Below are 27,018 nucleotides of genomic sequence, written 5' to 3'. Positions count from 1 at the left end.
GACATTCTGTCACAGCGTTAGGTGACAATATTGCTGTGGTTCCCACAATGATGTATCAACACATCAAGACAGGTCTCTACAAAATGAGGTGAGTCTGAGTTATGTATTCGTCATTTTAATTTACTTTTCTAATTACTTTCAAGGGTGACTACAGATGATCTGATGTTTCAACATTCATACATGATACATGCACTCAGATTTAAATTAAATGTTTTTGTTTAACTGTTATTCATGGTAGAATCAGTCTGATTCTCAAAAGCTTGCTGATGGGTGAAATTCATGCAAATACAGTATTGTAATTCCTTTCTTTAAGTTGTCCATGTGACATTCAGTCTTGGGGAAAAACAGACCATACACATTCTGTTTAAAAAGCAAAAAATGTGTGTTTTAAGAACAGTATCTTTTCTTCAAAAGCCACCCTGTTGACTAAAGTGCCTGGCAGGCCAAAGCAGTTATGTTTGGGACAATTTAATATGTTTTCAATAAACATTTTTTTCCATTACTGAATTGTGTTCAAAATCAGAATATTTTTCAAAAAAAATGTTGTGCTGGTTACTAGTTTAATTTTCGTCTTGTACTTTCAAGCAAGTTTTCAGCCTATATCAGATTGTGTGAATTTCCAGCTTTTAACCCCCATATGGCCCATATGTTATGCTGGATAGCTTTGAGATGGTGTTGATCTGCTAACATTTGGCTCCACAAGACTTTGGTTGGTGGCTTAAGTGAAGCCTAGCTCAGAATTATTTTAATTTATGTAATATGTATTTATTTATATGTGCATGTTCAGTGCAGAAGACCCTGGAAATTAAGTGGATAACCTAAATAAAATGAACTTTCCATGCTGAAGAAAAACTCTTTAACATGCACAGGTTTTGACCTTGTTTTAGGAGGCAGGGTCTAATCCAATGGGCTTTATTTAACACAGAACAGGTGAACAGAAACAAAGCTTGGCTGGAGCAACACTGTTATAACTCGCACACTCATTCTCTGAGCTGGACTGAAATCCCCTGCGTGGGAACCGGGCACCCTTATTTATTAACTTGTGTCCCATGACTGGCTCCCACGATCACGGCTCCCCCCTCGTGTTCCCGAGCAGGGCTAACCCCTCACCCTAGAACCAACCCCCCTAATGTAACACAACCACCCACACAAGCACAACACAAACTGTCCAGTCCCACAATACCCAGACAGACACACACAGCCCCACATGTCCCCCCCCAACCGACCCAGATCACTATAATATATATAGGGGATCAAATACTTATTTCACTCATTAACATGCAAATCAATGTATAACTTTTTTGAAATGCGTTTTTCTGGATTTTTTTGTTGTTATTCTGTCTCTCACTGTTAAAATACACCTACCATTAAAATTGGCTGATCACTTCTTTGTCAGTGGGAAAACGTACAAAATCAGCAGGGGATCAAATACTTTTTTCCCTCACTGTATATAAATATATATGTTTGTGTATACCCATATTCACATCTTCTTCCTATTACTTGTATATTAAATGGATGAAATTGGATGAGACCTGTTGAATGTATTTATTTTTATTTCACCTATTTATTTCAGGTGGGAGACCTTATGCCTTCTCTGCATGGTCATGCTGCTCTGTTTAGCATTCTATCCCCACTTGCCCAACAGGTAAGATTTGTGCCTAACCCCTCCCCACCTCCTGTTAAAATACTTACATAAAACACGTATTTTCTGCTTTCAGTTGTGAAAACCTGAGCCATGTCATAAAATAATAAAGCTGGTTCTATGGGTTTTCAAAATGAATTACGGACATTTTTGTGTCCATTCTAAAACATGATGGAACACGTATGGAAGAAAATGTACTGGTTCAGGTTTTTCAGCTTTAATAAATATAATCATTTTTCAGTTAAACAAATTTCACAGTATAAAGATTGACTTTTCCCTTCCAGGAAATGTGTGTGGTGATGTCATAACCTTGCAAGAGCTTGCATAGTCATCATCATTCCTGTGAATTAAAAAAAAAAAAACAGAAGTATTTACAAGTTGCCACAGACAGAGACAGGAGAGTACAGGTGAGAGTTTCAGACCACCAGTCTGGGGCCAGTTAGGTGTGAATTGGGGTAGGTAGACAAAAGCTACTTAAAGCAGCTGTTGAGAAAGACCTGCGCTGTTTCTCGCTGACAAAAGTTAGGCAGTTGACTAGCAGCAGGAACCATGAGATGTGTAAAAAAACAATAAAATAAAAATAAAACAAGTAACATTTAGAAGCATGTGGCCACTACAGTGTCAGTTTTGCAGAATGATTGCCTTCCTGGATGAACTCATTTGTGAATGTTGTCGGCAGGTTGAAATCCTGGAGATCAAGGTTTGTGATCTTGAGGCTCAGCTTGTCGATCTGCGCTGTATTAGGGAAATTGAAGAATTGGTCAATCAGCACATGAGAGAGATGGTGTGCACGCCAAAAACTAGGAGAGTTGAGACCTCAGAGCAGGACAGCGTAAAGAACTGCTGGGTTACAGTTGGTCGTAACCGCAGAAAAGGGCGTGCACAACCCCTAGAGACACCCCAAGAGCTTGAATTGCCCAACAGGTTCCAACTGCTGGACACCGAGTTAGACAGTGACAGCTCAGAGGGTGATGGAAGGGCAGTTGAGCACCAGAGCACCATGGTACCCACTCCTCCCCCAGAAGAAGGAGGTAGTTATAGTAGGAGACTCAATTCTTAGAGGTGTAGATCACACAGTGTGTTCTAGTGACAAGGAGACCCGCATGGTATCTTGCCTGCCTGGTGCTCAGGTTGCAGATCTCCCTAAACTAGTAGATGGGCTACTGGCCAAAGCCGGGGGGAATCCACTGGTCATGGTCCACATTGGAACCAATGACATAGGAAAAGGTAGGACAGAGGTTCTACAAGACAAATTTAAAGAGTTAGGAACAAAACTAAAGAGCAGAACCTCCTCGGTAGTTTTCTCTGAAATACTTCCAGTACCACGTGCCAGGCCAGGGAGACAGGCAGAGATTTGAAAGTTTAACACGTGGTTAAAAGCTTGGTGTAGGGAAGAGGGGTTTAGGTTTATGGAGCATTGGTCTTTCTTCTGGGATAGATGGGACCTGTACAAACCGGACGGTCTACATCTAAACAGAAGGGGGGCTAATGCATTGGGAGAGCGTATGTGCGGTGAAATTGAGAATCATTTAAACTAGGAACCAGGGGGGCAGGGAGCTCTGACAATGGGAGATGTTCCACTAAGGAAAGAAAACCAAGGGAAACTGCTAGTAGGAAAGTCCTGAAATGTTTGTACCTCAATGCCAGGAGTATAAGGAACAAGATGTTAGACTTAGAAGCCACAGTGCTGGTGTGTGACTATGATGTTGTAGGAGTGACAGAAACATGGCTTACAGAAAATGTTGGGGATGAATACAAGTTGAAAGGATACACAGTTTAGGAGAGACAGGCAAAACCGAAGAGGGGGTGGGGTAGCATTATATGTGAAAAATGACATTGAGGCAGAAGAACTTGTCTTAGATCCCAGTAACGGAACAGAATCTTTGTGGGTGAAACTTTTGAACAAGAGATCTGGAGGATTAGTGGTAGGAGCGTGTTACAGACCACCAAACTCATATATTCAGAAAGATGCTGCATTGTACAGGGTAATTAGGACTGCATGTAGCAAGGATGTGGCTGTTATAATGGGGGATTTCAATTTCCCAAACTTAGAATGGGAAAGCCCAGTGGGGACTACAGAAGCAGAAATCGAAATGGTTGAGATGGTAAATGACTGCTTTCTAACTCAATTTGTCAGGGAACCAACCAGAGAGAGTGCATGTATTGACTTGATCTTTTCAAATGACCAAGATAGAGTCAGGGGGACAGTAGTTAGAGAACCAATGGCAAATTGTGATCACAATATGGTTAGCTTTGAGGCATTCTTTCAAAAAACAAGGTCCAAGTCTAAAACAATGGTCTACAATTTTAGAAAAGCAAACCTTGAAGGAATGAGGTGGCACTTAGAAGAGGTAGACTGGAGTCCATTGGATACAGAGTCAGTTGAAAATGGATGGGTATATTTTAAGAATATTGTGACGTCCTCTAGGACCAAAGGAAAGGATCCAAGTGCAGGCTTTTAGAGTTGAAGCAGATAATCCAATAAGGGCAAAACGAGAGAGCATAAACAGGGACAGTCCAGGTCAAACGATCAAGCAAACAGGCTAGTAGGGAGATCCGAAAGGGGTAAACGAGAGGTCAAAAATACACAGGAAGGCAATCAAGAAACAAGGCTTAGAAAATGATCCAGGAGAGAATGCAAGACTTCACGATGAATCTAGGAAACAGAGGGGTTTAAGTACTGTGATGGAGAGAGGGATTGAACAAGGTGAATGAAGGATTGACCAATGATAGGAGAGGAGGACAGAACAGGTGCACCTGGTAGGGAAGAATGTGGAAAGACTGGTTTGACTGGATAAAGGAAAGGAGAAGCACTAAACTAGTATTCGGGAGAGGGAGACCTCTGGTGGTGAACTAAGGTAGAAACAGGGGAGACCGTGACATTACCCCCCTCCCCAGAATCGGCCTCGGCCGGACCAGGGCGGTGAAGACGGCGGCGAGGACAGCCACGAGGCCGAGGAGCAGGAGCAGTGGGATGAGCCCTGTGAAAGTCCGCAATGAGAGACGGATCCAGGATATCTGAGGCAAAAACCCAAGAGCGTTCTTCAGGACCATACCCCTCCCAGTCAACCAAGTACTGCAGGCGTCCTCTGTGGCGACAAGACCGTAACAGGGTCCTGACTGCATATGCCGGACCGTCGTCGAGATCCAAGGGAGGAGGAGGCGGAATAGAAGAAGAGACCTGATGAGAAATCAGAAGGAGAGGAGGGATCGGGGGAACAGGTTTTAACAGAGAAACATGAAATGATGATGCTATTTTGTAGTGAGGAGTTAACTGGAGATGATGGGTGACTGGATTAATTTGTCGGAGGATAGGAAAGGGACCGATGAAGCGAGGACTCAATTTCTTAGATGGGAGTTTAAATTTAATATCTCTAGTTGATAACCAAACCAACTGTCCTGGATGATATTGCGGAGCAGGTTGTCGATGACAGTCTGCCAAGGTCTTTTGATGGCGGATAGCTCTATGGAGACGGACATGTGTTGCATTCCAGACATCTTCACTGCGATGGAACCAATCATCAACTGCTGGGATTTTGGTGGATTCCTCATTCCAAGGAAACAGAGGCGGTTGGTATCCTAAGACACACTGAAAGGGGGTGAGGCCTGTAGAAGCACTGGTTAGGGAATTCTGGGCGTACTCTGCCCATGGCAAAAAACGACTCCAATCATCTTGGGAAGTATTGCAGTAGGATCGAAGAAAGCGTATGATCTCCTGGTTTAGACGTTCTGTTTGTCCATTAGATTGTGGATGATAACCAGAGGTGAGACTGACCTTAATATTTAGAGCCTTGAAGAATGCAGACCAGACGCGGGATGGGAATTGGGGACCTCGGTCAGACACAATGTCTTCGGGAATCCCATAAATGCGAAACACATGATGGAACAGGACCTCCGCAGTTTCAAGAGCAGTGGGAAGCTTCTGTAAGGGTACAAGCCAACATGATTTAGAAAAACTATCTATTGCCACTAAAATGGTAGTATAACCCTGAGGGCTAGGAAGGTCGGTAACGAAATCAATAGAAATGTGTGAATTGGAAGAGGTTCCAAGAGACCAGAGAGGGGATGTCGTGAAGACTTAGACTGGGCACAGATGGAGCAAGTGTTGACAAACTGGGTAGCATCTTGTACCAGAGTGGGCCACCAGCATTTCTGTCTTATCAAGGTAATGGTACGATGAATCCCTGGATGTCCAGAAGTAGGGTTAGAATGAATCCATTGAAGGAGTGTGTGACGCTTGGATGAAGGTACATAGATCTTATTAGAAGGACATGAGGAAGGGGCAGGTTTAGAGGAAAGTTCCCTTTGAAGTTGATCCAAGAAATTCCATTTGATAGGAGCAACAATACAGGTAGAAGGTAGAATGGGATCATCAGACAGAGGTTCATGAACAGAGTCAAACTGACGGGAGAGAGCATCTGCTTTGATGTTCTTGGATCCTGGGCGATAAGTCAGGGTGAATTGAAACCGAGTGAAAAACAAATCCCAGCGCGCTTGACGGGGGTTAAGGCGTTTTGCTGCTTGAATATATTCCAAGTTTCGATGATCTATGAGTACCAGAAAAGGGTGTTTTGATCCCTCCAGCCAATGCCTCCACTCCTCAAAGGCCAATTTCACTGCCAAGAGTTCCCGGTTACCGATGTCATAATTCCTCTCTGCAGGTGATAATTTCCTAGAAAAGAAGGCACAGGGATGAAGCTTAGGTGGTTGACCGTGTTGTTGAGAAAGCACTGCCCCAATGCCATTTTCAGAAGCATCTACTTCCACAATGAAAGGGAGATTAGGGTCTGGGTGCTTGAGGACTGGAGCAGTGGTGAACAGGGACTTGAGTTTGTCGAAGGCGACTTCAGCAGAATCCGTCCATAATAAACGACGAGCAGAGTCCTTTAATAGAGAGGTTAAAGGAGAGGCGACCGAACTGAAGTTTCGGATGAAGCGACGGTAAAAGTTAGCAAAACCCAGAAAATGTTGCAACTCTTTAGTAGTTTGAGGTTGAGGCCACTCAGTAACTGCTTTCACCTTCTCAGGATCCATATGAACTCCACTGGCATCAATGATGTATCCAAGAAATTCACATTTCTCTGCCTTGACATAGAGTCCATTTTGTAGTAGACATTGAAGCACCTGACGAACCTGGGAGATGTGTTCAGAGAGAGTAGAGGAGTAGACCAGAATATCATCAATGTAGGATATCACAAAGCGATGAAGATAAGGTCCTAATACCTCATTTACAAAAGCTTGAAAGACTGAAGGTGCGTTGACCACACCAAAAGGCATGACTAAATATTCATAGTGTCCCGAGTTAGTAATAAATGCCGTCTTCCACTTATCTCCTTTTCGTATCCGGATTAGATTGTATACACTACGTAGATCAAGTTTTGTAAAGTACCGAGCTCCTCTTACCTGTTCCATGGCAGCCGGAACTAAAGGTAAAGGATATCTATACATGACCGTAAGCGAATTAAGACCCCTATAGTCAATACAGGGTCTTAAACCACCGTCTTTCTTTGCCTATGAAGTTCCCCGTGGACCCCAAATCTATTAAAGCAGACAAAAAGACGTGTTGGGTGTGGAGCTGGATGCGTACTGAGAGCATACAGTGAGCAGGTGTTATCAGGGGACAAGTACTCACCGATTTCTGTGGAGTGGTCGAAGATCCAGGAAGATTAGGACAGGCGTCTCGGAAATGACCGGATTGACCACAATACAGACAGAGGTGCTTTTGTATCCTCCTCTGTCTTTCCTCAGCAGGTAGTCGAGTCCTTCCTATCTGCATGGCTTCTGGTTCTGTATCGGGGCTAGGCTTGAAAGAAGATCTGGTGGATAACTGGGATGTAGCAGACAATGACCGTTTGCCTCGGGATCTCATAAGGTTGTCGAGTCTAATGGCAAGTTGAATTAACTGTTCCAGATCAAGTGTGTCTCCCTTGCAAGCTAATTCTGCTTGTAAATCATCACATAAGCCACAACGAAAAAGAGCGATAAAAGAAGGCTCACCCCATTCACTTATCTCGGCCAAGGTCCTGAACTCCAGAGCATATTCAGCGGCAGAAGAGGTACCCTGACGGAGAGAGAACAGTTGTTCACCAGCGTCCTTTCCAGCTGTCGGATGATGGAAAACCTGCTTGAAATGTTCAATGAAAGCTGAGAGAGATCTTGTTACTTCACCCTCACGAGCCCATACAGCTGATGCCCACCAAAGTGCCTTTCCGGTAAGTAGAGTAATAATAAAGGCGATTTTAGCATCATCAGAAGGGAAGGAAGTTGGTAAATGGGTTAAATAAAGGGAGCACTGTAATATAAAACCCTCGCAGCGGTCTGGTGAGCCGTCATATTTGTCTGGGATGGCCAAATGTACAGGTCTATCTGGAACTGGGGAAGCTGACGAGCCTGGGGTTGCTTCATGCGTTGTCTGTCTTGTGGGCTCGAGAGATAAAGCAGGTAATCTCCTCATTAGCTGTTCCAAAGTGGAGTTGATCTGACGTAGCATCGCATCGTGTTCTCCCAATAATGCCCCCTGAGCCGTCAAAGCTGCCGCAACGTCAGGTAAAGCCGCTGGATCCATGTTAATGGCGAAGTCTTCTGTGACGTCCTCTAGGACCAAAGGAAAGGATCCAAGTGCAGGCTTTTAGAGTTGAAGCAGATAATCCAATAAGGGCAAAACGAGAGAGCATAAACAGGGACAGTCCAGGTCAAATGATCAAGCAAACAGGCTAGTAGGGAGATCCGAAAGGGGTAAACGAGAGAAGGAAGCAAGAGGTCAAAAATACACAGGAAGGCAATCAAGAAACAAGGCTTAGAAAATGATCCAGGAGAGAATGCAAGACTTCACGATGAATCTAGGAAACAGAGGGGTTTAAGTACTGTGATGGAGAGAGGGATTGAACAAGGTGAATGAAGGATTGACCAATGATAGGAGAGGAGGACAGAACAGGTGCACCTGGTAGGGAAGAATGTGGAAAGACTGGTTTTACTGGATAAAGGAAAGGAGAAGCACTAAACTAGTATTCAGGAGAGGGAGACCTCTGGTGGTGAACTAAGGTAGAAACAGGGGAGACCGTGACAAATATACTACTTGAGGCTCAGGAGCAATTTGTACCAAAACTTAGCAAATTGAGGACCAAAAAACACTGGCCAAAATGCTTTAATAGAGGTATGCAAAAAAATATCAAGAGAAAGAAAATGTTGTATAGCACATACAAAAGGGATGGTGACGAAACAAAATACATAGAATATGTTGAGCTGCAAAGAGATCTTAAAAAAGGGATCAGGAAAGCAAAGAGGGAAATAGAAAGAAACATAGCTCTTGGAGCTAAAACCAATGCAAAGAGCTTTTTTCAATATTACAACAGCAAGTGGTCAATAAAGGAGGAAATGAAACAGATAAAGGGCAAAAATGAAAGTATCTTGGAAAACGAACAAGATGTGGCAAATGTTCTAAATGAGTATTTCACAGAGGTTTTTACAAAAGAAAAAACAGATAACATGCCACAGGTTGACAATCAGTCCAGTCAAACCCTAAGAGAGATCAGGATAAATGAGGAGGAGGTACTAAAGGGACTAGCAGAATTAAAAACCAACAAATCACCTGGGCCAGATGGGATATTTCCAACAGTACTTAAAGAAATGAGGGAAATTATTTACAGGCCGCTAACTCAATTATTCCAAATGACACTTAGAACAGAGGATGTGCCCACTGACTGGAAGACAGCAAATGTCATACCAATCCACAAGAAAGGGGACAAAACTGAGCCAGGAAATTACAAACCAATCAGTCTCACCTGCATCACTTGTAAAATGTTGGACAGAAAATAGAGGAGCATCTTAATGAAAACCATATTCTTGGAGATAGTCAACATGGGTTTAGACGAGGCAGATCATGTCTTACTAATTTATTAGAATTTTTTGAACATGCAACTGCAGCTGTAGATCATGTGAAAGCATATGATATGATATACTTAGTTTTCCAAAAAGCTTTTGATAAGGTTCCACACCAAAGACTGATCCTCAAATTGGAAGCTGTAGGCATTCAGGGTAATGTAAGTAGATGGATTATGAACTGGTTGATGTATAGGAAACAGAGGGTGTCGATTAGAGGAGTTGCTTCTAACTGGAGTGAGGTTGTTAGTGGAGTTCCACAGGGATCAGTACTGGGGCCTTTGCTTTTTCTAATCTATATTAATGATCTGGACTCTGGGATAGTTAGCAAACTTGTCAAATTTGCAGATGATACTAAAATAGGTGGCTCAGCAGATACAATCTTGGCAGCACAGGCTATTCAGAGGGACTTAGATAATATTCAGTTGTGGGCGACACCTGGCAGATGAAATTCAATGTGTACAATTGCAAGGTATTACATGCAGGTAACAAACATGTACACTATAATTGCACTATGGGAGGAATAGAACTAGATGAAGTAACGCATGAGAAAGACCTAGGAGTCTACGTGGACTCCTCACTTTCTCCATCCAAGCAATGTGGGGAAGCAATAAAAAGGCAAACAGAATGCTAGGGTATATTGTCAAAAGTGTAGAATTGAGAACAAGGGCAGTTATGTTCAGACTGTACAATGTGCTAGTTAGAGCTCCTCTGGATACTGTGTGCAGTTCTGGGCACCACACTTCAAGAAGGATATTGTTGCTTTAGAGGCCGTTCAGAGGAGAGCAACCAGACTTATTCCAGGTCTGAAGGGAAAGTCCTACTCGGAGAGACTGAGGAACTGAACCTTTTCAGCCTGGAACAGAGGAGACTATGTGGGGACTTGATTCAAGTCTTCAAAATCATGAAAGGCATCGACCACATCAAACCAGAGGAGCTTTTCCAGATCAGCAGGGACACACGCACCCGGGGACACAAATGGAAATTGGGCTTCAAGGCATTCAAAACGGAAAACAGGAGACACTTCTTCACACAGAGAGGCGTCATAATCTGGAACAAACTCCCCAGCGATGTGGTAGAAGCTGAAAGTTTGGGAACATTTAAAAATAGACTGGATAGGATCCTTGGATCACTTAGATATTAATGGACACCAAACGAGCACAATGGGTCGAATGGCCTCCTCTCATTTGTAAACTTTCTTATGTTCTTCTTATGATCTTTTATGTTTACTAATCCTCCATTTATGCACACAAGAAAGTTTTTCCTGTATATGCCTTTCACATTGACACTGAGTGTGAATACAATTCTTTGTGCTACCTATGGAGAATTCCTCTCCATTTCCATCCTTTCCAATCAAAATTAGTAGTTCTCATCACTTTCTGTATCCTGACAGAGCTGCAGACCCAAGTTGCAATGAAGCCCCACCTTTGTTCAAGACCAGGTAAAGAGAGAAGCTTTTATTCTCAGTTTCCATCACATGTGTCCACCCTGATCAATCTGCAGCTCTTGTTCTGTGTTCTGGCAACTCTTCTTTTCAGCCTCTTATGATTAACAGAGCCACAAAATACTGAGTTCACAGGTGACTACAAGTACCAGGCTTGAGTGTGCAGCACTGTAGTGAGCTTTATCCATACAATGCCAGCACTGTCAGTGACTTCTGAGAGTTACTCCAGTTTAAGTGACTGGGAGTGGGGCTTTTTCATTTCCCCCGTCTCAGTAATTTACTCCATGGTCACTCCTATTGTGCCAAAGATCGTGGTGACTTAGAGGTGTATTGTGTGTAGTTTATGCTGGAGTGAACTGAGACATCAACACCTTGTTTTGCTGAACATACTGTGACATTGTGAAGCATGCTGATACCCAAGTGTTAGGTTCAATATATTCTGATTCTGTTTTTATGGAGCAAGGGATTGACAACACCTTTGAAGTAAATATTCAAAAACTCTATTTCTCCTGTGTAATAAGTGACCAGTGACCAGCGTCTTTCTCGCAGAATCTTTCTCACCCTGACTGATCCTAAAATTGGAAGCTGCAGGCATTCAGGGTAATGTAAGTAGATGGATTATGAACTGGTTGATGTATAGGAAACAGGGTGTCGATTAGAGGAGTCGCTTCTAACTGGAGTGAGGTTGTTGTTAGTGGAGTTCCACAGGGATTAGTACTAGGGCCTGTGCTTTTTCTAATCTATATTAATGATCTGGACTCTAGTGCATTATACAAACTTGGGGGGCACTATGTAATTGTCAACTGGTGATTTAGCAATACCATGTGTAGGAGGGGTATGGCGGATCAGCTTGAAGGTGTTTAATCTCTGCAGCTCCCAGCATAAATCTGTACAATTTAAAATATTTTAAACAGTTTGGTTTAGGATGTAGTGGTTTTAGTAAGTCCCAGGACACACCGATGAAGAAGTAACAAGTTTATTACAGAAAACATAAATACAGGTTAACCTGGAGCTCTCCTCTCACATGAAGTGAAGAAAAGAACTCAGGATGTGAGTTGGAGTTTTGTATCTTCAGAGACAATGGGTAACAGTCTTCTCTGTCAGAAGTGATTACATCTCATTATGTTTACCACATGCATAATAATTAACACAGACCTAATTTTGTTACTGTTGTTGAAGTGTTTGATGAGTTGATTGGTGATGGTCAGCATTTGTAGGCAACAGATGTTTATCAAAGACATTGTTGTGAGTCCTTAAACAAATACCTGTGCACTAAAGCACACAATATCTATACTGTTTGACTGTTTCAGCTGATTGAATATCCAGAAGACAGTGGTTGAATGAAATCATGAAAAGACAATGCTTGATTGAAGTAACCTCTCGGACAGAATAAATACAAATTAATGATTGCTTCATAGATAAACTGAAACAATGTATAATATAACAACATGAAACAATTAATAATATATACAGAATATAAAGGAAATAATAAAAGTAAATTTTCCCACTACAAGGAATATTTGAATGTTTGGGATATAATCTGTTTTTCCTATGTAATAAGTGACCAGTGTGTCTCACAGTTTGAGAGAATATTTTTTTTTTTCTCTTTATGTACAGATCTTTCGAATGGATGAAACCAAGAAGCATTTTACCTCATGGTACCAAATTATTGCAGGGAAAGCATATTACTCCCCCTAAAGATAGCAGGTATGTGAAGTAGAATGACACTGACGGGTAATTTAATTAAATTTAATTAAATCCTTTAACTTTATGCACTCACACAGACACCACGTTTTTCTTGTAGCTATTTATAAAGTTTTAAACGAAAGCAATTGGTTTAGCTACAAAGGGCCCTCAGAGCTAGTGGTTTTGTGCCTCAAGAGCCAGAACTTCCTCCTTTCCTAAGGAGTACAATTGCTGACAAAAACATTCATACATGTGTAGAAAATATCTATATGCATCTAGACTACGACCTGAAAATCAAATGCAGTGTCGGAAGGGTACAAAACACCAAAAAGTTAACCAAAAAACATATTCTTAACGTCATATGAAGACACGCATTCATAAGACCTGCTTGCAAAACTCATATCCATATGAGTGCACAGATTTGGGTTTATCCACTGAATGGGTTTACTATTACTATGACTTGCAAAGACTGAATATATGGTCAAAATATGTCACAGGCATTGACATACTTAATTGTAGCGTGCCAAACAGTAGTGTAGGGATCTCGAGCCTCACTAAGAGGCCTGGACCTTTTATTGAGACGGTAAGATCGCTGCATTGTAGCGCGGAAAACAGAGTTCGAGTTATCAATTTTACCGTTTTGTTCTGTAACACTGTATTACAATGTTGCATTATGTACTGTACATAATATGGATACAAAAGACTAAAAGAGTGAAGTTGCTTTGTTAAAGCGGAACTTTTTTTATCTTAATTCTGTTAGTTATACATTACAATTACATACTACAAGGTGTCTGACACAGGATATGTTCCATTTTGTATGCTCACTTTTTCATCCTATGGGCAGCGCCATTTTGGATTTCAAAACAAGGTTACGTACAAGTGTGATGTAGTTGCAGCCCAGACTGCCTTCAGGCTACCCTGAAAAAAGGCAAAAGATATATTGTTATTGCGGTAAAACGGATACAACCAAACATTTTTCATTACCACAATACCTTCAGCCGTGTCAATTAAAAGGAAGGTAGATGCAGAGTGTGGCAAGTTTAATGAGAAGTAGACAGATGAATACTTTTATAGAAGGAACATATAGATCCCTAGGAAAGAAAAATGTCTGTGATTTGCCAAAACACCATTACCGTTTGCAACAAGAAAAAGTCAAACAGAATCTCTTTAAAAGGAAATTAAAAATGTAGCCTCCCTGAGGCTACAGGAAGTGATATGGTATCACTTAACATAGTGCCCATGCTGTACAATCACTACTGTATTGTAATGTTGTTTTCATACTTTAATACAATCTTATCTTTACACACAGGTGCATATTACCTTCTGGCACCAACTTAAGACCTGAAGAACATATTGATTACTTGCTAGATCTCTGGTAAGTGCAGTGAAAAGACAAGGACGGATAATTGAATTATATCAATTATATTAGATGGGTTATATTATATGTACTATATATGTTCTTTTCCTATCACAATAATAGTCAGAACCCAGAACCTCAACAAAAGCACATGAACCCAATCTCAAACCCAAGACTATTGTATGGCAGAACTCTATACCAAATGGAGGCCCCACTTTAGTGGGGAAGGTAGCCCTACATTTCAACCTAAATCACTGGGCCAAATGCATCTTTACTACACAAAATGTTACTGAGAAACAACCTTGTCTGAACCACAAATAAAATATGGAAAAGTTTGTTAATGTCTTGGAGACAATTTTCCATCCTGGAGACTCCAGAAGGAGTGGACACTACTGATCAAAAGTTATCTTTCAAGTCGGAAGCACTGCCCAAGGGGGAGGGGTTTCTGCACACTGCTGTAGGAACTTGCACTTACAGCGGCAGGCCCGCTAGGCGCTCCACTTGTTGCAGTGGTGTTCCAGTTGTTGTGTGACGCCAGTGCCGCCTCTGCTGCACGTTTCCCTGCTCAGTGATGAGCTCCTCTCGCCCCTGCCACTGTGCCATTTGTAGCCACCGCAAGATGCCGCAAGTCGCACAGGTGGGGAAGTCTTATGCCCCGTCTGTCTGGGCACAATTTGGCCGGGACTTCCGGATCCGCTACGGCATGCCCGGAGGTCCGCCGTTTCACCGGGCGCCGCAGCACTCCAGGGCTGCAGTGACGGAGATAGCCATGCGCCCCACGCTTGCGTCTCCTCCTGCTCCTGCTGCTGTGCCAGCTGCCGCTACTGTACCTGCTACAGCCGTGCGCGCCCCCACGTCGCTGCATGTGCACGTGGCCCTCCTCCTCTTCAGAGTCGTCCCACGCCCCCTCCCCGCCACACCGTCAGCGACTGTGGTCTGGCTCTGTGGACAGGGAGCGCGATCAGGCAATCCTGGCCTTGAATAGCAGGATGGACCAGATCTGCGCTCTCCTGGCCACAAAGGCAGCGCAGGCAGAGCAACAGATGCTGCCCCCCACCCCTACACCATGACGCTCCACTGTCGGTTCACACCTCGCTGGTGGAGACTGAGGGGAGTCTGTCTGCCCCATCCTACGGCGAGGGCAGTGGACGGGCCACCTGGGAGGAGGACCGCCTGTCTCTGGGTCCTCATGAGGACTCAGAGTTGGAGGTGGAGCTCATGGAGGAGGAGTTGGTCGCTTCCACCCCTCCTCCTCCATTGAGCGTGGACACCCCTCCTGCTCCCAGGGACAGGACAGGGAGTTCTGGGGGCGGTCATTCAGAGGGCTGTGGAGTCTCTTCAGCTCCCCTGGCCCTCTGACCCTGCTCCGCTGTGCTCCACATTTGAAAGGGTTCAGTGCGTGCAGTGGCCCACACGGGCCCTCCCGCTGCTGCCTGACCTCCTGGAGGAGTTGAGAGCTACCTGGGACCATCCAGCAACAGCCCCCACACTAGAGAGGGGAGGCTTATGCCAGGACCCAGGGCGTGGCAGAAGCAGGCTTGGTGGAGTTCCCATGTGTGAATCCCACAGCGTGACTCCACAGACCCAGTGGTCCTGGAGAAGGTCAGGAGAGAGCAAGCAACAGTTCTGCTAATAGCCCCTCGGTGGCCTCACAGATTCTGGTTCGCAGACCTGATCTCCCTCCTCCACGGAGAGCCTTGGCAGCTCCCAGTGAGAGCGGACTTGTTGTCCCATGTGCAGAGCACGCTTTGGCACCCCAATCCGGGCCTCCTCCAGCTCTGGGCCTGGCCCCTGAGCGTGAGCGACTGATTGCTTGTGGTCTGTCAGACCACTATTCAGTCGGCGAGAGCTCCCTCAACGAGGTCGCAGTATTCCTACCGCTGGCAGACGTTTAGCACCTAGTGCCAAGACGGCAGTCAAGACCCAATTCATTGCCCCATCGGGGTCATATTGCAATTTCTACAAGAGCTGTTGGACCAGGGCAAGTCCCCGTCCACACTCAAAGTGAATCTGGTGGCCATCTCCACATGTAATGTCTGGATTGATGGCGAGCCCCCTGGGTCTCATTTCCTGGCTGTGCAGTTTCTAAAGGGAGCTCAACGGCTGCAGCCTCCTCGCACCCCTTCACTGCCCGCATGGCGTCTTGATGTAGTGCTGGACACACTTTCCCAAGCCCCATTTGAGCCACTGAACTCAGCTGAGCTGAAGCTGGTGTCACTTAAGACTGCGTTTCTACCCAGTTTATGACTGCGTCACCACTGCAAAAAGCTTGAGCGAGGTACAAACCCTGTCCGCACACCTATCGTGTGTCCGTTTTGCAGGAGATGGCTCTAGGGACACGCTACGGCCTAATCCTGTGTTCCTCCCAAAAGTGCTGTCTCCATTCCATGTCAACAGGTCTATTGAATTGATAGCTTTACATCCTCCTCCCTTCGCTTCAGAACAAGAGAGTCAGCTGCACCTGCTTTGCCCTGTGTGGGCCCTCAGGTGCAATTTGGAATGCACTAAGGCAATTTGGTGTTCAGACCACCTGTTGGTATCTGTTGGAGCGCGGACACAGGGCCAGGCGCTTTCAAAGCAGCACCTCTCGCATTGGATTGTGGACACCATTACCATGGTCTACGAGTCCACCAGGACCCCGGTGCCTGAACACCTGGTGGCCCACTTGACTCAAGGTGTTGCCACATCTTGGGCCCTTTTTCAAGGCACCCCTTGGCAGACATTTGTGCGGCTGCAGCTTGGGCCTCGCTGCTTACATTTGCCCGGTTCTACAGGTTGGACATGACGGGACCGGTCCTACAGTTGGCTGCAGTCGAGCCCCAGTACCCTACGGGCTCTGGCTCCTGCCATTCCTCTCCCAGTCTGCCTCTGTTAAGTGCATCCTGAGGGAGCTAGTGAACCGTTTTTTTCCCTTCCACCGGACTATGCCTTCCAGACGAGCACCCATGCGAGCTGCTCCTGGATTTACTGACAGCCCTGTCGTTGTGTTCCCAGGGTCTGTCATGCAGCCTACAGGCACATTGCCTTATGAGGCCACCCTGTATATAGTTTGTTCATTATATATTGTGTTGCGGTGGTGCATGCGTCTTGCCTGTAGCCCGCTCTGTATATATATAAATGTGTTAAACTGCAGAACTGTGGCTTCGTCTCATGTGTGCAGCATGAAGTTCACTGCCGCTGTTTCCAGCTGATGGCGCTCGAGTTTCGCTGCCTTGCTGTGTATATAGTTCCTTGGTCAGCAGGTCTCTGGCCCGCTCTGGCTGTGTACACCATGGAGCAAGGGGACCGCTGCTGTTGTCCTCCAGCGGAGGGCGCTTGAGTTTCTCCAGTGCCCCGCTGTGTACATAGTTCATTTATTCACACAGTAAGAGCTGTAGTTGCCCTGCACTAGCTGTGCTATTTGGCAGGTGTGAACTGCTCCTGTGTTTCCAGCATGAGCTGGCTCCTGTGCCCCATGGTGTATATAGTTTGTTTTTCACAACATGGTCAAGTTGGTGTGGCCTTGCTTCCAGCTGTGCTGGTGGAGCAAGCGGCCACCGCTATGACGTCCCACTGCCATGATAGTGCACGGAGGCTGCACAAGTTGCTTAATTGCCTGCGCCGGATATTGTGCAAGTAGATTCTGCCTCGTTCCTAGCTGCACTAGTAGAGCAGCTGGCCTTGTTATTGTAAGCAGAGGGCGTAAGAGTTGACCTCTGTAGCCCCACCTTGTATATGCTGATTCTAGACAGTTCCTGGTAAGAGCGTGACTACAGTCCTCGCTCCTAGGCGGCTCACGTGCGGCCCATTGGAGCCCCTGAGGTTACTGTCTGGAGTTGTGTTGCAGAGGCTCCTAGTGGTACACCTCGGGGCAGGCTCCCTTATCAGCTCACTGCCTCCTCCCTTGCGAAAGCTTGGTTATACAATAACCACTCCCCCTTGGGGAGTGCCTCCGACTTGAAAGATAATGATAGGTTGCGTATGCAACCCCCGGGTTATGTGAGAAAGGAAGCACTGCCCAAGGGTTGCAAGGTCACGCGGGAGTCCTGGAGGGGTTTCTGCGCACTGCTGTAGCAACCTGATCGAAACGTCACTCTATCAGCTGCCATTGGCCCCTGTGCTTGTCACTCAGAACAAGTCCCTGCCCACTTCCTGTTCTATAAAATGTGATGTCAGCGCAGGTTCGTCCTCTTTTGCCATTTCGCCTGGACCCAAGAATGTGAGCTCTCTGTGTCTTGTCTGTGCATTAGACCCTTATTGTTATTTAACAATGATTATTTGGTTGGTTGGCTTCACAGCTGTGCTGTTCTCCACTGTTTATTATTGTCTGTGTCTATTTGTATTATTATTAGTTATTATTATTAGTGCTTTCTGTTTCAGTTTTGGCTACAAATACTACACCTTAAAAATAATAGTCGTGTTTATATAGTGCCTTATATATCTGAATAAGGAAGCACTACCCAAGGGTTGCAAAGTCACGTGGGAGTCCTGCTCCCTGCAAAAGAGGACAAACCTGCGCTGATGTCACGTTTTATAGAACAGGATGTGGGAAGGGACCTGTTCTGAGTGACGCACGCAGGGGCCAATGGCAGCTTTGATAGTGACATTTCGATCAGATTCCTATGGCAGTACGTGGAAACCCCTCCCCCTTGGGCAGTACTTTCTTTTTCAGATAACCAGGGTTGCATTCGCAACCTATCGTTTTATTCACACACAAAAACAATAAATAAATAGATCAGTTAAAATGGGCAAACAACATTTAAAAACAATGAAAAAAAGAAAAACAGTGGGCTGGTACTGTATATCCAATTTCAAAATAGTAAAGTGCAAATGAAAGAATGTATCAATTCAAACTTTTCATAAAACATTTTTTTTTTTAATTGCGCAGCAAGCAGCAATCATGATTAAACCAAAGGAATTTCAACAATAGAAGTTTAAGCAAAACAAAGCAAACTAATAACCATATAGAAAACTAAAAAGTGAAATAAAATGCCACTACAACCCATACAAAAGAAAACAAATGAAAACCCAATAGTGCAAACACAACTAGTAAAAATAAATAATGAAAACAACACAACAGTGATTGGTGCTTGCTAGAATAAAAACACATGAAATTAACAATTGAATGCATTAAAATGTGCACATTACATATCAAAGCTCAATTTTCCTTCCTGTTCACACAACCACGTGCAGATTGATTTCATGAAACCACTAATAAAACTGGCTGTATAAGGGTAAATGTATTCTGTACAGCGTGATGGGAAACAAGTAATGCATGCCAGTAAAGGGTCTCCTGTTGAAGCTGCAGTTTTCATGGAAGCACATTAAGTTCTTCTGACAATACAAAGAATCATTGTCTCCTAAATTATTAGACAGTCATGGGCATTAACAGACCCCTGTATAGAACAATGTGTTGAGGAATCTGCATGAGCTCGGCCAGTTTCTCCCTGTAATCCAAAACTGCAGAGTGAGAAGAGTAGGGCCAGTACTTCAGTAGAATGGCAGACATGACTTTTACATGCAAACTGTGTCAGTGAATTTATCTGCAATCTTCACTAAACATCTCCCTTCCTTCAGCTCCAGGAAAGACGTGCAGACCAGCACTTCCTGGGGAGCGCCGATCATCTGGGATGGCATGTTTGATCCTGAACTCTACGATGCGTTCTACACAGAACAGAATGTCACTGTAGCTCTGACAGTGTTTGCTGTTGGCAAGTAAGAATGGCTGGAAACGCTAAAGCTTTTGTGGCCCAATTTATTACTATTACATAACTGTTCAACTGATAATCATTGATAATCCATTTGATCATTAAAGCAATGGAATGTTGTAATATCTAAAGATTGTTATATCCATAACAATTGCATAAGCAACTGATGTAGTTAATTTAACTTCAGTTCAATTAAATTTTAATTAAAAGTCACCACCTGCAGTAAGTACACTCTATTAATATGCGGGTTAGGATTAGTATTACACGTAGGACTCGGATTACCTTCTGTAGCCCATTAAAATTATCCATAATGAAAATCCCTCCTCACCAACCTTTTGTTATGCTATTGATACCAGAGACCTCCTGCCATCAGCCAACTGTGTCCACTTTCTGTGAATCAGCACACCCCTCAAGAACATGTAGGGAGACTGGACAGGTCCCAAACTGTGGAATATTACCAGGGTGGATTCTACCCAGTTTATGACTGTTTCATTCCTTACAATTGAATAATTATGAAGCATTTACAAATATAGTAAATCACAGACAATTCTATAGATTTTATACTCCTTTGATTTGTGTCCTTTGTAATCAGTTTTATTGTTTTTTCCACATTGATAAATGACTGTCTGCTTTCAGTGACAGATCTTTGTGTGTGTGACAAGGGCAGGAGTGTCAAAGAGTTGTCACTCAACATCCTGCAAACAGCTAGTTGCACTGCACACTCCCCAGACAGCCAGTGTGCAGCAGCATTTGGTGCTGAATTAGATTTACCCTTCATGTCTGTGTTTTCTGTTCTGAATGTTTTTTCAGTTGAATTTCCAAACATCCTTCTATCCTGAAGAGCTGTGTAAGAATGAATTGTGTATTTCCAGTCAGACCTTGTGTGTGTTTGCAGATACCTGGATGCCTACCTCAAGGATTTCCTCACCTCTGCAGAGAAACATTTCATGCCGGGCTTGCGAGTGGTCTACTACGTCTTCACTGACAGCCCTGAGAGGGTCCCCGAGATCCAGCTGGGGCCACAAAGGAGCATCGTTATCATGAAGGTGGAGAAGCACAAACGCTGGCAGGACATCTCCATGATGAGAATGCTGACCATCAGCAATGTCATAGAGTCCCACATCCGTCACCAGGCCCAGTACGTCTTCTGCCTGGACGTGGACCAGATGTTTCTGAGTCGATGGGGTTCGGAGGCTCTGGGAGACTTTGTGGCCCAGTTGCATGCTGCCTTCTACAACAAACCAGAAGACAGTTTCACCTATGACAGGAATCCCAAGTCTATGGCCTACATGTATAAGGGTGACCACTACTACCATGCAGCGATCTTTGGAGGCACGTGGGAGAACGTGCAGCGCCTGGCTGAGAGCTGCTACCTGGGCATTATGACGGACAAGCGGAACGAGGTGGAGGCCCTGTGGCATGATGAGAGCCACCTGAACAAGTACTTCTGGATTGTGAAGCCAACCAAAGTGCTGTCCCCTGAGTACTGCTGGTCAACTATTTTTGAGGGTGGCAGCAAACTGCATTTTGCCAGACTCCTCTGGGCTAAAAAGCACTACAATGATCTTAGGCAGTAGTTGGGTCATTTGCTGGAGCCCATATCTAGAGCAAGAAGCAAGCATATCTGTTTTTTTCTAATGATAAAATGGTTCCCAGTATTTTTATGTTCAGCTACCCTAGCAGGAGTGGGGTATTTAAATACAAATACCCATATAATGGATTCATATTAATAAACAAATATATATATATATATATATATATATATATATATACCGTAAAACTTCCAATACTCGCCGGGTCTCAAATAGCAGCTGGTCTCCAATAGTCTCCTGGTTAATTTGCATAATCATATAAACAAAAGCCAGTCTCTAATAAACGCCGGGTCACGCATTTTTCTTCTTTTCAGTAAATATATATATACCATATATTAATTTTAAAAAACACCATCACGTGTGTTTTTATTAATTATTTCTAACTTTAACTATATATATATACACACACATACACTCACCTAAAGGATTAATAGGAACACCTGTTCAATTTCTCATTAATGCAATTATCTAACCAACCAATCACATGGCAGTTGCTTCAATGCATTTAGGGGTGTGGTCCTGGTCAAGACAATCTCCTGAACTCCAAACTGAATGTCTGAATGGGAAAGAAAGGTGATTTAAGCAATTTTGAGCGTGGCATGGTTGTTGGTGCCGGACGGGCCGGTCTGAGTATTTCACAATCTGCTCAGTTACTGGGATTTTCACGCACAACCATTTCTAGGGTTTACAAAGAATGGTGTGAAAAGGGAAAAACATCCAGTATGCGGCAGTCCTGTGGGCGAAAATGCCTTGTTGATGCTAGAGGTCAGAGGAGAATGGGCCGACTGATTCAAGCTGATAGAAGAGCAACTTTGACTGAAATAACCACTCGTTACAACCGAGGTATGCAGCAAAGCATTTGTGAAGCCACAACACGTACAACCTTGAGGCGGATGGGCTACAACAGCAGAAGACCCCACCGGGTACCACTCATCTCCACTACAAATAGGAAAAAGAGGCTACAATTTGCACAAGCTCACCAAAATTGGACAGTTGAAGACTGGAAAAATGTTGCCTGGTCTGATGAGTCTCGATTTCTGTTGAGTCAGAATTTGGCATAAACAGAATGAGAACATGGATCCATCATGCCTTGTTACCACTGTGCAGGCTGGTGGTGGTGCTGTAATGGTGTGGGGGATGTTTTCTTGGCACACTTTAGGCCCCTTAGTGCCAATTGGGCATCGTTTAAATGCCACGGCCTACCTGAGCATTGTTTCTGACCATGTCCATCCCTTTATGACCACCATGTACCCATCCTCTGATGGCTACTTCCAGCAGGATAATGCACCATGTCACAAAGGTCCAATCATTTCAAATTGGTTTCTTGAACATGACAATGAGTTCACTGTACTAAACTGGCCCCCACAGTCACCAGATCTCAACCCAATAGAGCATCTTTGGGATGTGGTGGAACGGGAGCTTCGTGCCCTGGATGTGCATCCCACAAATCTCCATCAACTGCAAGATGCTATCCTATCAATATGGGCCAACATTTCTAAAGAATGCTTTCAGCACCTTGTTGAATCAATGCCACGTAGAATTAAGGCAGTTCTGAAGGCGAAAGGGGGTCAAACACAGTATTAGTATGGTGTTCCTAATAATCCTTTAGGTGAGTGTATATCCTACACAGTTTAATCTAAAACAAGTTGTCATGTAAACTCAATGCTAAAAACTGCTTTTTTTCCCCCAAAACACAACATTAGACAATCCTGATTTATATAAAAAGGCAATATATCAATTTTAGCCAATAAGCATTGTGCTCATTTTCAAAATAGCACTGATCTCTGAAACGGTAAACATTCACATGATCTTAATGAATACATCATTCAGCAATATTGACGAAATATCAGACAATATGACACATTACAAACCCTTAGTTAATAGCAATTTGATTTTTTGTAAAGAGATTTTTCTGTAAAATACAGGGGACAGACTAAAACGAATGACAAAACGGAATGCCCATTGAATAAGCTTTCTTTAAAATAACCTAATATATAAAATAAAAGTGGAATGACATGGAATGTCAGCTGCTTTCTATGGAATGACAGGCCTGGAATATTGAAAATGCACTGAAAACATAGCACACATAGGTTAGCCTGATTGATTGACCCTGGGCATCCCACTGCACAATCTGACCCCGGGGACCATTTCTGGGAGCTGGAGCTACAGGGCGTGGTGGTCGTTGTTGCCCCCACAACTCTTTCCTGAGTGTTTTGCCCAATTCTGCTATCTGTTGCTGAAGCTTTTGATGCATTCTCCAGCACTCTCCAATCTTCCTGCATCGTGGAAGCACAGAGGGGCTCGGAAACAACTCTGCAACCTTCTCTAATTTGTTAATAAAATTAATCTTTGTTTCAAAAATAAGAACTAATCTGGTCAAAATACCTTTATAATAAGAGTGAGACTGCAAACCATTTTTTTAATTAAATCTTTTTGTGTTGTTTGAGCCGGCACCACATGGGGGATTGGAGATGGTGGAGTGCACAGATACTCTTAAGTTACATTTATATATAGTGACATCCCATTGAGTGTAGACCGCAATGGGAGATAAGTGAGGCAGCATCAGCTATGAAGCAACACCCATTTCACATGCTCACCTGTCGACCAGCAGCCCCGGCTTACTCAACACACAAGCCAGGAGACACTGGATAATTTAATTATTAGAAGATGGAGTGGAATAAAGTAACAGTAGTAATAGTATAGTTCAACCAAATTGAAATCAACCTCCTAATTGTACACTTTCAGGTGATCTCAGCTCCTATATAAACAATACAAACACCCCTTGACAGAGTCAATGCTTATGCCCAATTTAGTCAAATACATATTCAAATATAATCTGAAAAACAATGACAGATCAAGACTATTTCATTCCAACCGGTGGTAGCAAGTCAGTGGCAGACTTTGTTTAAAGCAATACATGAGCCAAACTTTACCATTGCAACGTTAAATGAAGAGTAAAATGCCAGATAACACAACACAAATGAAAGGGTAGGCTTATTTACCTTTTATGTAAAAAATGGGGGGAATACAGCACATGAGTCATAGTAATCTCAAACAGATCAGGGTCCAACATCGGCCGTTTAAGGCCGTTAAATAAAATTAGAAGTTTAAACCATTGATGTTCCTTGTATTGTGATCAAAACGTTTTTATAATATATTTTTTTATTTTTCTCAAAGACAATTGAGACTTACTAAGAAATTAAATGAAAACCATTGGCCAAGCAGGGTCTAAAGAGGGGGTGGTAGGATAAACTCATTTACAGGAACAAGGCAGGGCATTGTTTTGGAATCAGAAGTCAAACAAAGCTGTTTGATTTGACTATCGAACAGATCCCGAGGTTCTCTTTCCTCAAGAATGATTCAGCTTCCAGCACAGAGCTGAAAGACCGCAGGTTCCCCTCCAACTCTCCCCAGAGCACAGCAGGGTGGCGTGAACTGTAAGTAATCCTGACTTGTTGCTGTCATTTCTTCCAGGGAGTAACCGCCATCCATTTCTTGTGTAACATTGAGGACATGATATCTTCTAATAATCATACATTAGATTTATTTTCTTTGGAGTATTGGCAAGCAGATGTTGATTGTACGATTCTATAGGAGAGCACAGTATATCTATGAGTACATCAGTGACTGAAGCAGTATGCAAAATAATGCAGACACATGCAAACAAAATATGTTCATAACATTTTGAATGGGAGAAGAAATGCCAGAGACTTGTTTCTTAAGTTTGTGAAAATAGTTCTCTGCAGTTTTGCATTGTATAGATAGGCTTGACCTATACAAAAATATGTATGATTAATATTAAAATACTGCAGAGATTTTGTGAGCAGTTCTAACATTCACATTAGTAACCTTTACAGGTTTATAGTTTTATTTTCTGCAAAGTAGTGTTGCACGGTACACCGAAAATTCAATACTTTTCTGATACTAAAAACAATGTATCTACAAGCATACAGTGAGAGAAAAAAGTATTTGATCCCCTGCTGATTTTGTACGTTTGCCCACTGACAAAGAAATGATCAGTCTATAATTTTAATGGTAGGTGTATTTTAACAGTGAGAGACAGAATAACAACAAAAAAATCCAGAAAAACGCATTTCAAAAAAGTTATAAATTGATTTGCATGTTAATGAGGGAAATAAGTATTTGATCCCCTATCAATCAGCAAGATTTCTGGCTCCCAGGTGTCTTTTATACAGGTAACGAGCTGAGATTAGGAGCACTCTCTTAAAGGGAGTGCTCCTAATCTCAGCTCGTTACCTGTATAAAAGACACCTGTCCACAGAAGCAATCAATCAATCAGATTCCAAACTCTCCACCATGGCCAAGACCAAAGAGCTGTCCAAGGATGTCAGGGACAAGATTGTAGACCTACACAAGGCTGGAATGGGCTACAAGACCATCGCCAAGCAGCTTGGTGAGAAGGTGACAACAGTTGGTGCGATTATTCGCAAATGGAAGAAACACAAAATAACTGTCAGTCTCCCGCGGTCTGGAGCTCCATGCAAGATCTCACCTCGTGGAGTTTCAATGATCATGAGAACGGTGAGGAATCAGCTCAGAACTACACGGGAGGATCTTGTTAATGATCTCAAGGCAGCTGGGACCATAGTCACCAAGAAAACAATTGGTAACACACTACGCCGTGAAGGACTGAAATCCTGCAGCGCCCGCAAGGTCCCCCTGCTCAAGAAAGCACATGTACAGGCCCGTCTGAAGTTTGCCAATGAACATCTGAATGATTCAGAGGAGAACTGGGTGAAAGTGTTGTGGTCAGATGAGACCAAAATTAAGCTCTTTGGCATTAACTCAACTCGCCGTGTTTGGAGGAGAAAGAATGCTGCCTATGACCCCAAGAACACCATCCCCACCATCAAACATGGAGGAGGAAACATTATGCTTTGGGGGTGTTTTTCTGCTAAGGGGACAGGACAACTGCACTGCATCAAAGGGACGATGGACGGGGCCATGTACCGTCAAATCTTGGGTGAGAACCTCCTTCCCTCAGCCAGGGCATTGAAAATGGGTCGTGGATGGGTATCCAGCATGACAATGACCCAAAACACACAGCCAAGGCAACAAAGGAGTGGCTCAAGAAGAAGCACATTAAGGTCCTGGAGTAGCCTAGCCAGTCTCCAGACCTCAATCCCATAGAAAATCTGTGGAGGGAGCTGAAGGTTCGAGTTGCCAAACGTCAGCCTCGAAACCTTAATGACTTGGAGAGGATCTGCAAAGAGGAGTGGGACAAAATCCCTCCTGAGATGTGTGCAAACCTGGTGGCCAACTACAAGAAACATCTGACCTCTGTGATTGCCAACAAGGGTTTTGCCACCAAGTACTAAGTCGAAGGGGTCAAATACTTATTTCCCTCATTAACATGCAAATCAATTTATAACTTTTTTGAAATGCGTTTTTCTGGATTTTTTTGTTATTCTGTCTCTCACTGTTAAAATACACCTACCATTAAAATTATAGACTGATCATTTCTTTGTCAGTGGGCAAACATACAAAATCAGCCGGGGATCAAATACTTTTTTCCCTCACTGTATAAGTGTAGATTACAATATAATATCAAATGTGCTTATATGTATTTAAATTATCACTGTAATAAAAATAGACAATTAACATTGTTTGATGACAATAAAATTAATAGAAAGAGATCTGTAGTTTTTTTTATCTTTCAGAACCGCATAATAAACATTCCCGTGGAACAATTGCAACCAAGAGAGAGAATA

At 43.4% G+C, this 27,018-nt stretch overlaps 1 protein-coding gene across 1 annotated transcript; it reads left to right on the top strand.

Annotated features, from left to right (window-relative positions):
- On the top strand, positions 1-21,427 carry LOC136714205 (alpha-1,3-galactosyltransferase 2-like). Its single transcript, XM_066691559.1, has 7 exons — positions 1-88; positions 1,574-1,645; positions 10,914-10,961; positions 12,582-12,671; positions 13,960-14,025; positions 19,564-19,701; positions 20,590-21,427. Exons 1-7 carry the CDS (start codon positions 48-50, stop codon positions 21,269-21,271), a joined length of 1,137 nt encoding a protein of 378 aa, XP_066547656.1. The 5' UTR covers positions 1-47; the 3' UTR covers positions 21,272-21,427.
- Positions 21,428-27,018: the final 5,591 nt, after the last annotated feature.

The sequence above is a fragment of the Amia ocellicauda genome, chromosome 18, assembly GCF_036373705.1.
Source record: "Amia ocellicauda isolate fAmiCal2 chromosome 18, fAmiCal2.hap1, whole genome shotgun sequence".
NCBI classification, from domain to species: Eukaryota; Metazoa; Chordata; class Actinopteri; order Amiiformes; family Amiidae; genus Amia; species Amia ocellicauda.
The sequence above is the reverse complement of the archived record's forward strand: the minus strand, read 5'-3'. Positions and strand labels throughout refer to the sequence as shown.